General features: G+C 31.2%; 2 protein-coding genes across 7 annotated transcripts in view; both read left to right on the top strand.

Moving 5' to 3' along the window:
* Positions 1-1775: 1775 nt before the first annotated feature.
* Positions 1776-5546, top strand: LOC145329504 (platelet-activating factor acetylhydrolase-like). Its single transcript, XM_080173704.1, has 4 exons — positions 1776-2077; positions 2231-2550; positions 2650-3164; positions 3267-5546. The coding sequence occupies exons 1-4, from the start codon at positions 1821-1823 to the stop codon at positions 3429-3431; spliced, it is 1257 nt and encodes a 418-aa protein (XP_080029830.1). The 5' UTR covers positions 1776-1820; the 3' UTR covers positions 3432-5546.
* Positions 5546-13804, top strand: part of LOC145329503 (ral GTPase-activating protein subunit beta) — a 33167-nt gene continuing 24908 nt past the window's right edge. For 4 of the 6 annotated variants that reach the window (XM_080173703.1, XM_080173702.1, XM_080173701.1 and 1 more), the window contains exons 1-7: positions 5546-5665; positions 6186-6275; positions 7155-7294; positions 7467-7549; positions 8000-8065; positions 11051-11109; positions 11970-12075. In XM_080173703.1, the coding sequence (XP_080029829.1) occupies positions 5567-5665; positions 6186-6275; positions 7155-7294; positions 7467-7549; positions 8000-8065; positions 11051-11109; positions 11970-12075 (643 nt within the window). In that variant the 5' untranslated portion in view covers positions 5546-5566. Of the gene's footprint in view, positions 5666-6185; positions 6276-7154; positions 7295-7466; positions 7550-7999; positions 8066-9127; positions 9158-11050; positions 11110-11969; positions 12076-13804 lie in introns of all 6 variants that reach the window. The other 2 variants (XM_080173699.1, XM_080173700.1) reach the window with 2 other exon arrangements.

Here is a 13804-nt window from a genome sequence, read left to right as displayed (position 1 = left end):
TTTCTTAAAAATGCTTTTGTAGGGAGCTAAAAAGCATTTCACATTTAAAACTCATTAAGGTACTTTTCTTATACCTTTTTCTAAATTAATATTGAAATTCTACGATTTTTTTTATACATAATAGAAGAGTTATTCTAATTTTTCTTGCACAACATTTTTCACATAAAGCATTTTTGGAAACTATGTACCTATCATAGAGGCCGTATTTTTAGAGATAATGAAAAACACCTGTTATAAATTTAATGTACTTTTTTACAGAGAATAAGGACATATAATCGTTTTTTCTGTATTCCTTCTGGTTTTGTCAGAAAAACGGAAAACGCAGTTTTTTCTGAAACACCGTGTATAAAAAAAACAAAAACATATAGGAGTACAAAAATGTAAGTGGTCAATGTTATTGTGTAAAGCTAAAGCGTCTGCATAGATGCTACAAGAACGATATTAGCTTCCCATACCCTTTAACTTAGTCTTGCTTTTAGGCATAATTAGTTGAGATAACAAACAACCTAAATACTCCCCATATCGCATATTGCTTTTGTAATTAAAATTAATTTAGTCATAAAATTATCAAACACATATATATTATAGACAGTTGAATGGAGAGCCAACAAAACAAGAAATTTATTCTTTTTCGTAGCGGAAATCAATATTAATTCGCATATTCCGCAACCACACTAGAAAAAATATTTAGCTCTCTTAAAAATGTATAAGACAAAATGTCGTCTTAGTATTTGTTTACAATAAAAGGCGCAATGCCGCGACTTCGATGATAACAATCACTTTCACTAAGGGAAATGTGAAGGTTATCTCTCACCACTTCCTTCATTATCATCTTCCACTATAATATCATATTCATGCTATATTAATCAAGAGGGCTTAAGTTATCCACCACTATCCTTTAATTAAGTTGCGTATTATTGATATAAGTTAATTGATTTAATTATATTACGGTTAGGATTAGCCTGATGATTTTAAATTTACTTCTCTTTTTGAGGAAAGCTAATACGTATTTAAGTGTATATGGATTTTACGCTTCTAACTCCCTTCAGAAATAAAGTTAAATGTAATGAACGAAACCAATAGTTAGTTATGAGATTTCAATATATTATTTGTACGTGATATTTTCTATACAATTAGAATGAATTTAATCAACGTACCAATATATCATAGTTAAAGGGTTACGCATACCGTTAGAACCGCTATATGAACTCAATTTTTTGAAATATAAGAACGATTCCTCTGCTACGTATATAGTTAGGGAGCTAAGTGGTAAAATGTCCCAATTGACTTATAACTTTACTTGTGAGTAAAGTTTGGGACATTAATTTTACCACCTAGCTCCTAGATTTATATTTGTATATAGCACGGGAACCGTTCTTATATTTAATAAAAAAAAAATAGAGTTCATAGCGGTTCTAACGGTATGCGTAACATTTTTCTACTATTATAAATAACATTCATTAGCCGCGCAATTTAAAATTTAAAATGTTCGCAGTTTTTTTAGCACCCCCTATATTCTCTAATATTTAGTAATATACTCACTAGTCAAGTTTAACGTCAGTTAGGACATTTTACCACGTAGCTTACCCACTATACGTAGCACAGGAATTATTCTAATATTTCATAAATGATAGAGTTCATAGCGGTTCTAACGGTATGCGTAACACTTTTTTACTAATAACACAAGCCGCGCAATTTTATGTGTAAAAGGTCCACATTTGTCTGTCATACCCTTTAAGTATATATATTCATAGGTAAATGATTTATTCTTACATTTTAAACTTACATTATTTATTCAGTTACAGATGTTTTGACTAAAAATGGTTTACAGCTTGCCCAAGACAAATGGAATATTCCATCTGCCCGCTCCAAGTGGAAAATACACTGTTGGTTGTCTGGATATATTTTCTCGTCCTAGAGAAGAAAAGCTTCCCTTATTCTACAGATTATACTATCCAACAAGTTGTCAAGTAGACCATAGAAGATTTCCTTCTTGGTTACCTCATACTAAATACGCTCATGCTTATGTGGCAGCTAAATGGCCTGTTCCTCTTTGTAGAACTACAATAATTGATAGGTTAGCTAGCTTTATTTGATATACATATGTCTCTAATTGATAAAAAGGCTTTATTGTATTTCTTCAAAAAAATCTTTTTAACATATTATCTTAATTACCATTTCACTTGAACTATTTCTTAAGTTAATATTTGAAAGGAAAAAAATATTTTAGGTTGAAGTGTACTCTGTCATCCCATGCAACCAGCCTTTTGGCCTTTTTCTTTAAATGGGTTTGTGGAGATCCAAAAATATATGCTATAGAATCTGGAAATCCGACTAATCAAAGATTTCCTCTGATTATTTTCTCCCATGGATTGATTGCATGCAGAACTACTTATTCTTCTCTTTGTACAGATTTAGCTTCTCATGGTTATATTGTTGCTGCAATAGAACATGGAGACAAGAGTGCTTGTGTTAGGATGAATTTAGAGTCTCCAGATGAACAAATATCTTGGTTGGAGCGAGAAGTACTTCCTCCAGGAAAACCTGAAGGTACTACCTAACTATCTTGGAAGTTTTATTCACAATGCTCTTTTTTTTAAGGGTTATAACTTATAAGTAAATATGAAATAATTTATATGATAATTTAAGGAGAATTGCGTGCAAGGCAGCTGGATTACAGAGAAAAGGAAGTTATTGAATGTCTGCACTCTTTGAAGGATATAGATGAAGGGAGGCACTCTGACTATTTTATAAAGCATTCAAATGATACTGCAAAGGTTGTTGATGGTTTAGGATGCTTCAAAGGAATTATTGGAACAGAAAAAGCAATTATTTCGGGGCATTCAATGGGAGGTGCAACTACAGTACGTTGTCTTACTAATCATGACCAATATTTCTTTGCTGGAATTGCTTTGGATTCCTGGATGTTTCCACTCAAACAAGAAGCAAATATACCCAATACTGAAAAGCTTCTGTTTGTAAATTTTGAAAGATTTCAAGGAGAGAAAAATTTGACAACTATGAAGAAATATGAAACAAGTTTTGATGGTTCTGAATTCAACTCAAATGTGATTACTATAAAGAATGCTCGGCATTATGCGTGTACAGATATTCTCGTGGCTTTTCAAGGGGCTACACTGGGACGGTTTCTATTTGGAAATCAGGTTAGATATTTATGTATTTAAGAAATTCATTAAAAAATACCTACCTAATAAGTTTTTGACCATAAAAATTAATTTTGTCTTTAATTTGATTTCTTTTTGTAGGATCCAAACTTTAACTCTTATGAAAGCTTAGTTACAAATTCCAAATTATTTTTGGCCTGGGTGCATAAACATATGAAGAATGAAACCCATTTATTGGAGAACGCGTTAAAAGAAAGAAAACAGCATTTATATACAGGCATTAACTTAAAATCAAAATCTGATTAAGTGATAAGGCATTGCAACTTCTAGTCAAAATGTAGTTATATATATACAAAGTCAATAAAGATACATATGTTTAATTTTTTTTGGAAACGAAGCTATTTTGTTATAAGGTTATGTTTTTCTTACAAACAAAGATCGTCATATACCAGCCCACACTAACCGGATAACCGGCCAAATTACTACATATTAAAGTATCAAAAAAGGATATAGTCCCTTTCGTGGCAACGCACCTTAAGGGGCGATTCAAGGTAATTTTAAAATTGCTTTTAATAGGTTATTTTAGGTTAGATTTGGTTAGGTGATTGCCCCGCAGGGTTAGGCAATTGGCCCCGCAAGGTTAGAGTCCCACGCGAGGGGCTAGAAATAGGAGGACAGCTACTGTGGAAATACGAATAATCGCTCCTTAAGGGGCGTTAACATGAAAGGGACTATACCCGCAAAAAAAAATTCTTCATAAACTGGTGGTTTATATTATACTAGCGGTTGCGTCATTAGTATCTAGGGATATTAGAAGGGACACGAATGTCCAGAAAAATAACTTAAAACCTTACAACGATTTTTTTTATAAAAATTAAACAGCCTAAAACCACCTTGGGACCTACAAAAGCTTCACTCTAAAGGAGAACCATATCGGTTTAGCGGTTAGCAAGATCCATCGCTACAGACAAAAAAAGCTTACTTCTTTATATAATAGGATAGGATAGAATTAAGGTTAGAACTTAAAAATTAAGTAACTATTAAATGATCTTTCTACTTAGTACATAAATCTAACTAACTATTACTAACCTCAATCTGTAATATCAACCCCTAATGGTTGAAGGATGGGCGGGGAGGTGGCGTTTAATGCCTGCCCACCCCCCCCCCCCCTCTGTTTTTTTTATATATTTTTATTTTCTGTGTATAAAAGGTAAAGGGCTATAACTGAGTGACTTTCGAAATATTTTTTACTGAACAAAGCATTTCATGTTATCTAATACTAAAATATTCTATAGTCGTACATCCTCATGTGTAATGTTGGTGTTCAAGTCGATTTCAGGTTCCAGGTATAATCCTGCAAGTCCTGAACCTCCAGGTCTCCAGTAATCTTTAAACGGTTTCTGTGACCGCAAACTTTTACTTGAAGATTTCAAATTTTAAACTTAGGTTTTTTTTATATATCTTCATGACATATTACAATTTCATAAAATCCGTTGCCGTTTACTTGCAAACCGTCGGTTTGCGGCTGGCAGCTGCCACCACCAAAATTTATGTCTTGATATTTCTAATATAAAATTTACATAAAGATAAACATACCTATTCAGAAAAAATTGTTCTTCTAGCTTCAATAATAAGAAAATTACAGCCATTTAAGATTATAAAAAACAGAGTAAAATATAAAAGATTATATTGCCGGATATCCGGCCGGATAGTTTCAATATCCGGTAGCCGGATATCCGGCCCAACCCTAGTATAGGGGTATTTTTTATACAATTTATTTTTATCTAAAATATTGTTTGATTGTAAAGTACCTACCTAACTTCCGGACAAAGTTGTTCTTATAAATCGAACAAGGATGACAACACCTATAATATAATATAGTCTTCGCTACGAAGCGCATACATATAAAGCAAGAAAAACGCCAAAGAATTTTGTGGAAGAAGTGACCACAACAGGCAGACAGAAGGATATAATCAGATATAAAGTAGTTGCTCCGTGGTATTATTAGATGGACGGCCAAATGATTTTTGATACAGACAGACCGACGGACCAAGTGAGTTATAGAATAAATAACCCTTACGTAAGCAGAATCTTCACAAACCAAATCTAGCCGCTTTTTTAAACATTAGCCAACAAAATCACATTTTACATAATGTGGCTGAAAAACAGTCCTTTGGAATTTTAGAATAGCTTCGTAATTGATAATACAGTCTTTCGGAATTCAAATTGTAGAATAGTTACCCAATTTTACATCTAGACGACAGTGTCATGGTTTTTTTAATAGGTCCTATTTATAGTATACCTATCATTTTTCGCCGTTTTGTAACAGTCGTCGTTTTGTAGTTGTCGCCGTTTTGTATCCACTCCCGTTTAATTATTATAAAGTTCCATTTTATTTTACAATCTTATTAATATTTCAGATGAATTAGGAGTAAATAAAAATGTATGCTGACTGGAGCTCCCTGACTATTCAGCTTCAATGTTTGGGCAACTCAACACAATCCGTCCTCTCAAAATTACCACAAGATGATAGTAAACAGGTACTTTTACTACATTTATAAATTATAACAGCCCTGCTTCACCTCTCACATGGAGTATGACTTAAGTGTCTGGGGCGCGGCAAAGGATAAGCAAATAACAAAAATTCAAAATCTTTAGAGAAAAGTTGTAGGAAATTTTAAAATTCTAAATACGATGCGCATGAATAGACTATATAGAAAAACTGTGTTGTTAACATCTTGACCTAAGAGACGAAAAGATTGTTGGATTGGTCCCAAATATTTAAGAAACAAACTTTCTGAATTACTGCTTAAATTTCTAATGCCATTGCAAAATACTAGATGTCTTAGTAGAGAAGACAAATTGAAACTTTTCCTTATATAAAAATCCTTTACATTTTGAAAAGTTGGGCAGGTGAGCTAAGATCATTGAATTTGTCTAGAATTGGTAAGAAATGTGTAAAAATAATTGTATTGAAAGGTATAAAAAATCAAACTTGGGTACGAAACTATTTTACCTACCTACCTACTAGAGATTTAGGTCAACATTCTTTATATTTAGGTTGTATCAGCTGTTGTGAAAACTGTTGCCAACAACTTGGGAATTACTGTTTCATCTGATGCTAAACCGTCTGCTCTTAATACTGAACAGGTAAGAACAGTAAAATTGGTTTATAATTAAATTTTAAAAATTCAACATAGAAAATTTAATCTTGGTGGTTAGGTATAATGTTAAAAAAACTCAGATCTTCGCAACAAACGCAAACCATACTCTATTGCTCAAACCTTTCGCCTATTTAAATTAATTGAAAACACATAAATATATTGTTATAGCAAAGTTTTTAACCTAATCTTATATAAAAGTAACCTAATATCTATGATTTTGTATTTTTGTACCAAAGAATCTTGCTATACGCTGAACCTATAAGATTCTCCTATAGAACGTAGCTGGGAAGGTTTAAAACTATTTTGGAGGGGACTTTCTAGTTGCACCGACAAACGTAAATGGGGACAAGTGTATTAGTGCGACATCTTCTAAGTGCCATTGATTACGAGATGGTTGCATTAACCCCCCCCCCCCCCCCTTTTAGAATTCGGTCTGTGGACAAAGATATGAATTTCGATTTTGAATCATATCCCTTGTATGTTTTATCGTCATATTTGTCTTCAAATTTTAAAAGATTTTTAAATTGACTATAATTTTTGAAGGAAAAAATTAGAGCGTTTTACTTCAAAGATTTCTCCTTATTAAGGCCCTTTTTTAACATTTGTAATTACCTACAAAAAAAACGGGTTAAACCAATAAAACCCGTTTTTTCAGTTGGGACTGGAATTGGGTTTTGATTTAAAGTAGTAAGGTATTTTTTGTCTATAGCTTAAGGTCTCAATCACGATTGAGTCCTCTATGTTGGGTAACTTTACATATGTCCAAAAATGGCCTAAGTGTGTTTTTGTGTGATTGCAAAAAATTTAATTTTTCATTTAGATCATAATAGAAAAGGTTCTCGAATAATTATTTTCATTGTGTTAGGAGGTGAACTGGTGCATGGAAGTGATTTGCCATGGCCTGTGTTTACCTTTAACAGAACACAAGGTCATCAGTGACAGTGTCAATATTTACTGTGAGTGGTTGTCTGCACTTCTACCTAATCCTAAGATATGTGTTCCAAAGTAAGTCTCCTTATCTCTCTTTTTTTCCAAATTGAAAACAATAATATCCTAATATTTAAAATACCTATCTCACATACGAAGAGAAACATCCAAACACAATTCTGTCTCTTGTGGAACAAACAAAAGAAAGTATTGGTAATTATCAAAAACAAACAATTTCATTTATTTTTAGGCCAGTTTTAGAGGATCCCAATTTTTATGGACAGAAGATTATAACACATTTAAATCATCTTTTTATTCCAAGAAAAGGAGAAGGTATATGAATAATGTTTTTTATACCTAATGCAAAATGAGATGTTTATTATATAAGTATGGGCAGAAGGAGTGGTGGGGGGTAATGCGGGAACCAAATTTGGACCTAAGCTTTGATAGGGATTAAGAAATATGTTTGACAGAAAAATGAATGAAAAAGTTAATGATTCCTAATGGTCCGCAGTGGGACATTTTTTTCAAAATAGAGCCTCTAATTAGTTCAAATGGTCTAATTTAGCTAGAAACCGACCCCTCCTTCTCTACTGTCTAAATAAAAAACTTATCCAAAATTTTTTGTAGTCAATTTTTTGTTGCTTTTGGATTGAACAGATATTAAGAATATTATGACATCTTGAATAAGAAATTGATACATATTGCATTTAAAGTAAAGTTATAAAGCTATGAAAATTCTGTTTTTATAGTTAAATAAGACTTTGATTTATTAAATTATAGAGGAACAAATAAATCCTGCTGTCACTACAACTGACAAATTAGTCAAGGGCAAAACTTTGCCGTCAGGTGAAATAAGTGGATTCAATCTCCCTCATTTTTCTTGTGTTATGCAGTTTGTAGATCTATTTCAAGGATAATATTATTTTTAATGCTTCAAACCTTTTTTTGCTTGCTTTTTCTTTTAATATACACCTAGTTATTTTTCTTGGGTGAAATTTACTCTGAATGCTTCCTTTTAATAAAGAAACTTTATACTTAAACCTGTAAAAGTTTCTTTAGAAGGGGAGGTTAATTAAAGTTATTCTTATAAAAATTTTACCTACTTGATGAAATCTGGATATTCTGTACGAATTAAGCACTTTTGAGATCTTTTGATTGCCCTCCCCCTTCTTTTTTTTCTTCATGTGAATATAGTAACTTTTAATATCTTCTAAATTCTTTCAGGGGTGTATATTCTGCATATAATTCATTTTATTCCCCGGCTGCAATATTGTCATGCTTATTTTTTTCTCTCCCCTAATTTTTCCCCCTAAAAAATTGAAAAATGTTTTAGTAGGTACTCTTTATTTTATTCCCTTATGTTACCCCTCCCACATATTTTTCTGTATTTTCCCCACGAGGGGGAAGTTCTCTTTTATTTGAATTTTTTCCCCCTCTTACATATTTTTAACCCCCCCCCCCCCGCCCTCCCTTGGGGATGGGATCTCGTGTAGAATATACACCCCAGAATTCTTTTAAATAAGAGAATTACTTGCTTCTGAATGCTTCTTTACCTTCTTCTATTCATTTCTCTTTATTTTACTGAATTTTTATATGTCTTCACGTACATATATATAAACATTAAACATTATTGTTTTTCTGGCTTTTATTTTTTGTTTCGTTACATATGTTTCTTTTCCTTTATATAAGATTTCCTTTGTCTTAGTTTGCAGCATTTTTAATAATTTTTTTTATATATTTCCGTTACCTACTTGAATATAAAGTATTCTTATATAGTTCTTTTATCATTTCATTCTTTCGCGATATGTTTATTAAACATTTGAATTGTATTTTTGTTAATGTAAACTTTCTTAATATTTATGTCTTCGCACTAGGATATTTAAAACTGAACTGATAATATAATTTTAGCATCTCAAGCTTTCATCTATCAGGATTTAGGTAAAGAATAGTGGTCTTGTGTACGTATTGTTTAGTAAAAAGACCAAGATATATTAAAATATAAAAATATACTTCACTTAGTTAAATAAAACTTTATTCAAAGTAGAACGATGTCTGTCTGTTTGTTTGTAGCAAAGGATTTTTCTAACCGCTGAACCGATTGGGTTCTTCTTTACAGAGTAGCTTCTCATAGGTCCCGGGAAGGTTTATAACTATTTTCTTGGGGGGTGGGACACCCCTAACCCCCCCCCCCCAAAAAAAAAAAAAAAATGAAAAATCCCCCTCCACAATTTTTCTTTTCTTTTTAAAACTAAAATTAAAATAGTGGGGTCGACTACCCCCCCTAAAAAAAAATCCCCCCCCCCAAAAAAAAAAATTTGTTTGATCAAACCTCTTGGGGCAAAGCCCCTAGAGTCTAGGGGCGAAGCCGTTAGTACTCTATAAAACAAATAGGAAAATAATAGTATAATATAGGTATTTAATGCTTTACAAAGATAATACTTATAATCTATCATATAATATTAGATTATTTTAATATCATCTCAGGATTTTTTAATTTTGAAAATTTTGGTCCCCCAGTATGTTTTTCATACAATAAATCCACTAAAGTAATTGGTATAATATTTGTTGTACTTAGTATTGTAGTAGGTACTTGTTTATGTCAACTATTTTTTTGTAGTTAATGTTGTAGCTTGCATGACTTTTATTATATTTTGATTATTTTCCATTTAAATATTTTTTAAAAATTATTGGCTTAATCAAGGGTGTATATTTTTCAACTAAATTTAATTTCTTACCTTTTCTGCCGGACTGCTATGAATGTTATATACTTAAGTATGTTCAGGATGTCTTGTTTTTCCTTTTTCCTCTCATATTTCTATTTCCTATGTTCAATCTTTTATTCCTCTTTGGTTTACCCTCAATCAGGGATTGACTATTGCCCACCCCCCTTTTTCATTCCCCCTTTCTGTAAAAATCAGCTTAAAACAGTGGTGTCAAAAAGGGATCTGATTTAGGGCGGCTCATAACTTCTTCTCTATCTTTTTTTAGCCTTTTTTTGTTCCTTCCTCTTTTCTCCATTTCCCTTTTCCTTTTATCCTTTCTTTCTTTTTATTTTTTCCCTTTTCTTTTAAAAATATACACCCTTGGCTTAATTTAATAGGCAAGAAATTGATGTGGATGACATTTTAATTAAAGTAGATACCTTTTAAAGATAGATTTTGTTTTTAACAAACACTTTTTTTCTGTAGAAAAAATCAGGGCTTGTCAGCTGCGTTTTAGCCTGATGTAAGCATCAGGGAAACCAACTTTTTATAAATATAAAAATCATCTTGAAGTCTAAACCTGAACCAAATATGACAATCCATCATTTCAAATAAATTTTCAAAGCATTAAAACAGGATTAAATTTGAGGCTTAGTCACGGCTGCCGAGCCTGGGAAAAATCTATGTAACGTTTCATTATTTCTTTTTAGAGAATGTATGGTTTTCACACGACCCGCCAATTCAAATATAATGCTTTATCGTAAATTGTATGACCCTTGGAACCTCCATAACATTGGACATGTCAAATTTCGGTAGTATAACTCTTTTTTTGGAGTTGGGTTCCTTTGTGTTTTAAAAATAAATTCTAGGTGGTAAAGGGTTTTGTGTCTTTGCAGGAATTGACAGCAATCTTTTTTTTTCATTTAAAGAAGGCATCAGCTAACAGCTTTCATAAAACCTAATCTTGTTTTAAATTAATTTTGCTAGATATTAATAAAGGATAGAGAATTTCCCTCCATCTTTATCTGGCTAAATAACACATTCTTTTAGTGTTTAACTTTTAAGTAAACCTTTATCCTTAAATTTTAACTACCTAATAATGTTTAATTAATATTTTTTTAATGTTTAGCCCAGGACACAATTCACCGACAGGCTGTTGTCTGTCATAGAGTTCTCAGACGTGTTCAGGTAATCAATATTTAACAGTTTAAAACTATGTAACAGTTCTTATTTAGATGACTAGCTTTTATAAAAAGGGGTTCATATGCAAAAGGGTATGCTAAAATTTATAGTTAGATTCTTTTTTAGAGGCATAGAATATCAATTTAATTTAATAAAGAGTTGGTTTTCTGTTTGCTATGATTAAGAAAACGTGATACTGAACTCTTAACCACTTGCCATTTGGGAAGAAAGGGGTAGGTAGGTTTCTGGTAAAATCCGTAAAGGTTATGTGTTATAAGTAGTAGTAGTAGTAGAACGATTAAAATTAATGTTAACTTTTAAAAAAAAATTTGTCTATAGTTCTTTTCAATAAGAAATACACATATTTAGTGAATATTATCGCCCTACTACTATTTTTAAGCCATAAAACACACACCTTTACGGATTTTACCAGAAACCTACCTCTCCCTTTTTTTTATAGATTAACCATATCAATAAAATTTGACTGTATACATATGATAATGATATTATATTAAATGTATATAATACTCATTTAATTCATTTATTATTGTTTTTTTTTGTTTTCTATGTATGTAATTGTACAGTACACCCAAGAATAATAAATCTAATCTTAACCACTAAATCATTATATTTTTAATGAGGAATAGAATCGTTGGTAAAAGATTTGACACTCTATTAAATCCGTCTAAGATTAAGATTTACTCCCAAAATTGAAAACAAAAATTTTGTCTGACTAGTTTATAAACTGGGGGACAATATAATTTTCAGTTCAGTGTCCACTAAAATCCAACGGGATATGGAATTTATTTAATTAAACATATAGGCAAAAATTACATATTAACATTTATATCTCCTTTTTATTTTAGGAATTGGCCCACCAGTCGACTGTAATGGAAAGAGAGACATGGGAGGCTTTATTATCCTTTTTATTAGCAATCAATGATGCACTTCTTTCTCCTCCGGCTGTCAAAGGTAAATATTGTAATCTATAGGTAAATTGATACATAAATATAATTAAAATGTCCGTCTGTTATATTACTAGAAACTTTTATTTTCGTGGCTGCTACGAAGGTTATTTAGATATAAATTGAAAGTATTTGATGATGATTCTTTCATGTTGTGGAGATTCTTATCTATTTGATGTTTATATTTTATTTTCTTGGCTGCTTACAAATAAAGATCTGTTCATCTGTTTTATTTTAGAAAATTGTTCTACATTTTTAAGCTTTGGTTTTCCTTTTAAAACCTATTATCATCATGAGTGTCATGGCAGATTGTCCATGTAGATATATAAGATCTATTTTCGGCAGACAAATATTTCCCAGAGTTGAGATGTGAAGATCAAAAGGATTCCATATAACATTTATTGAATAAAATGTAATTAAAAGGGGACTATGCATGAACGAGAGCAAGTGATTCTAAGCACCTTCCAGCAGTGATTCTAAATATTTTTTTAAATATACAAGGTGTTTGATATAGTTATTTCATCTAAAAAAATTAAGTTTCTCCGTGGTTTTCTATGAATAAAACTTAAAAATGTTGGGCATTTTTTGATGAAATATAATCAAATGTTTTATTGAGTTCAAAGGTTTAAATAAAATAAAACGCCAAAACATAATCAAATGCTATAAATTGCTAAAGTACACTAATAAAATATTACAGGTTACCATCCCTTTTTCTAGAATAACATTTTTCATTGCGAAAGGTTACTTTTGTGTCACAGCATTTTTAACTAAACAAAACATTTGATGATATATAGCCAAAAAAGGCCTAACATTTTAAAGTTTTTTTAATATAAAACCAAGGTAAAACTTATTTTTTAGAATTGATATAACTATTTTGAACATAACTCTAGTATATTCACCAAAAAACATTTAGAATCACTGCTGCAAGGTGCTTAGAATCACGTTCGTGCATACTCCTCTTTAGTCTAAAAAATATTATAGAATTAATACGAATGAAGAATATATGTATAATATTATTTAGGAAATTGCTCACAGGGGTTAAGTGCATTTTTCCTAAAGTTTGTGTTATATATCAAAATGATTTTTTTTTGAGTTTTGGTCCCCTACTTGCTGAATTATCTTAAATAATGTCCTTATGAATAGACATACAATAAAAGTAAGTTTCTACATCAAAATAGTCCAAAATAGATAAAAAAAAGGCCTAAAAATCCCATTTCCGCAGGGTTTTCTTACCTAACCTAAAAATGAAAAATTATTGATTTTTTTTCACTTGGATGTAGTACCTATTGGACTAGGCTTATGTACCAAGTTTCAAGAATCTAGCTTAATATTTAGACCATTGTGCTCACTGTTTAAGTTTAGATGTCATTACATCCCCCCTCTTACTTTGTTGTATCATTATCAACATGAAATAGACATTAATTAGGCTCTATATGCTTGCTCTATATCATTCAAACATACAGATTAAATAAGGAAATGATCATACCTAGATGTCATTCATTCAAACCCCTCTAATTACTAGAATTCTTGCACCTAGGAGTTATAAATTGATACCCTTAGGATTTGTTGTCCATTCACTAAGGAAAATGCAAACTTTTGACGCACATGGAAAAGGATTCCAGCTACTCCATACTCAATTCAAATTAAGTTTTGGGGAATAAGGAGTTTCGGATGAAGGACACAAAGAATAGCAAAAAACCTGCCAATACAATGAGATATATACAAATCTTTTCTGA

This window comes from Acartia tonsa, chromosome 10 (genome assembly GCF_053477335.1).
Source record: "Acartia tonsa isolate MP-2025a chromosome 10, ASM5347733v1, whole genome shotgun sequence".
Taxonomy (NCBI): domain Eukaryota; kingdom Metazoa; phylum Arthropoda; class Copepoda; order Calanoida; family Acartiidae; genus Acartia; species Acartia tonsa.
This window is presented reverse-complemented; position numbering and strand designations above follow the sequence as displayed.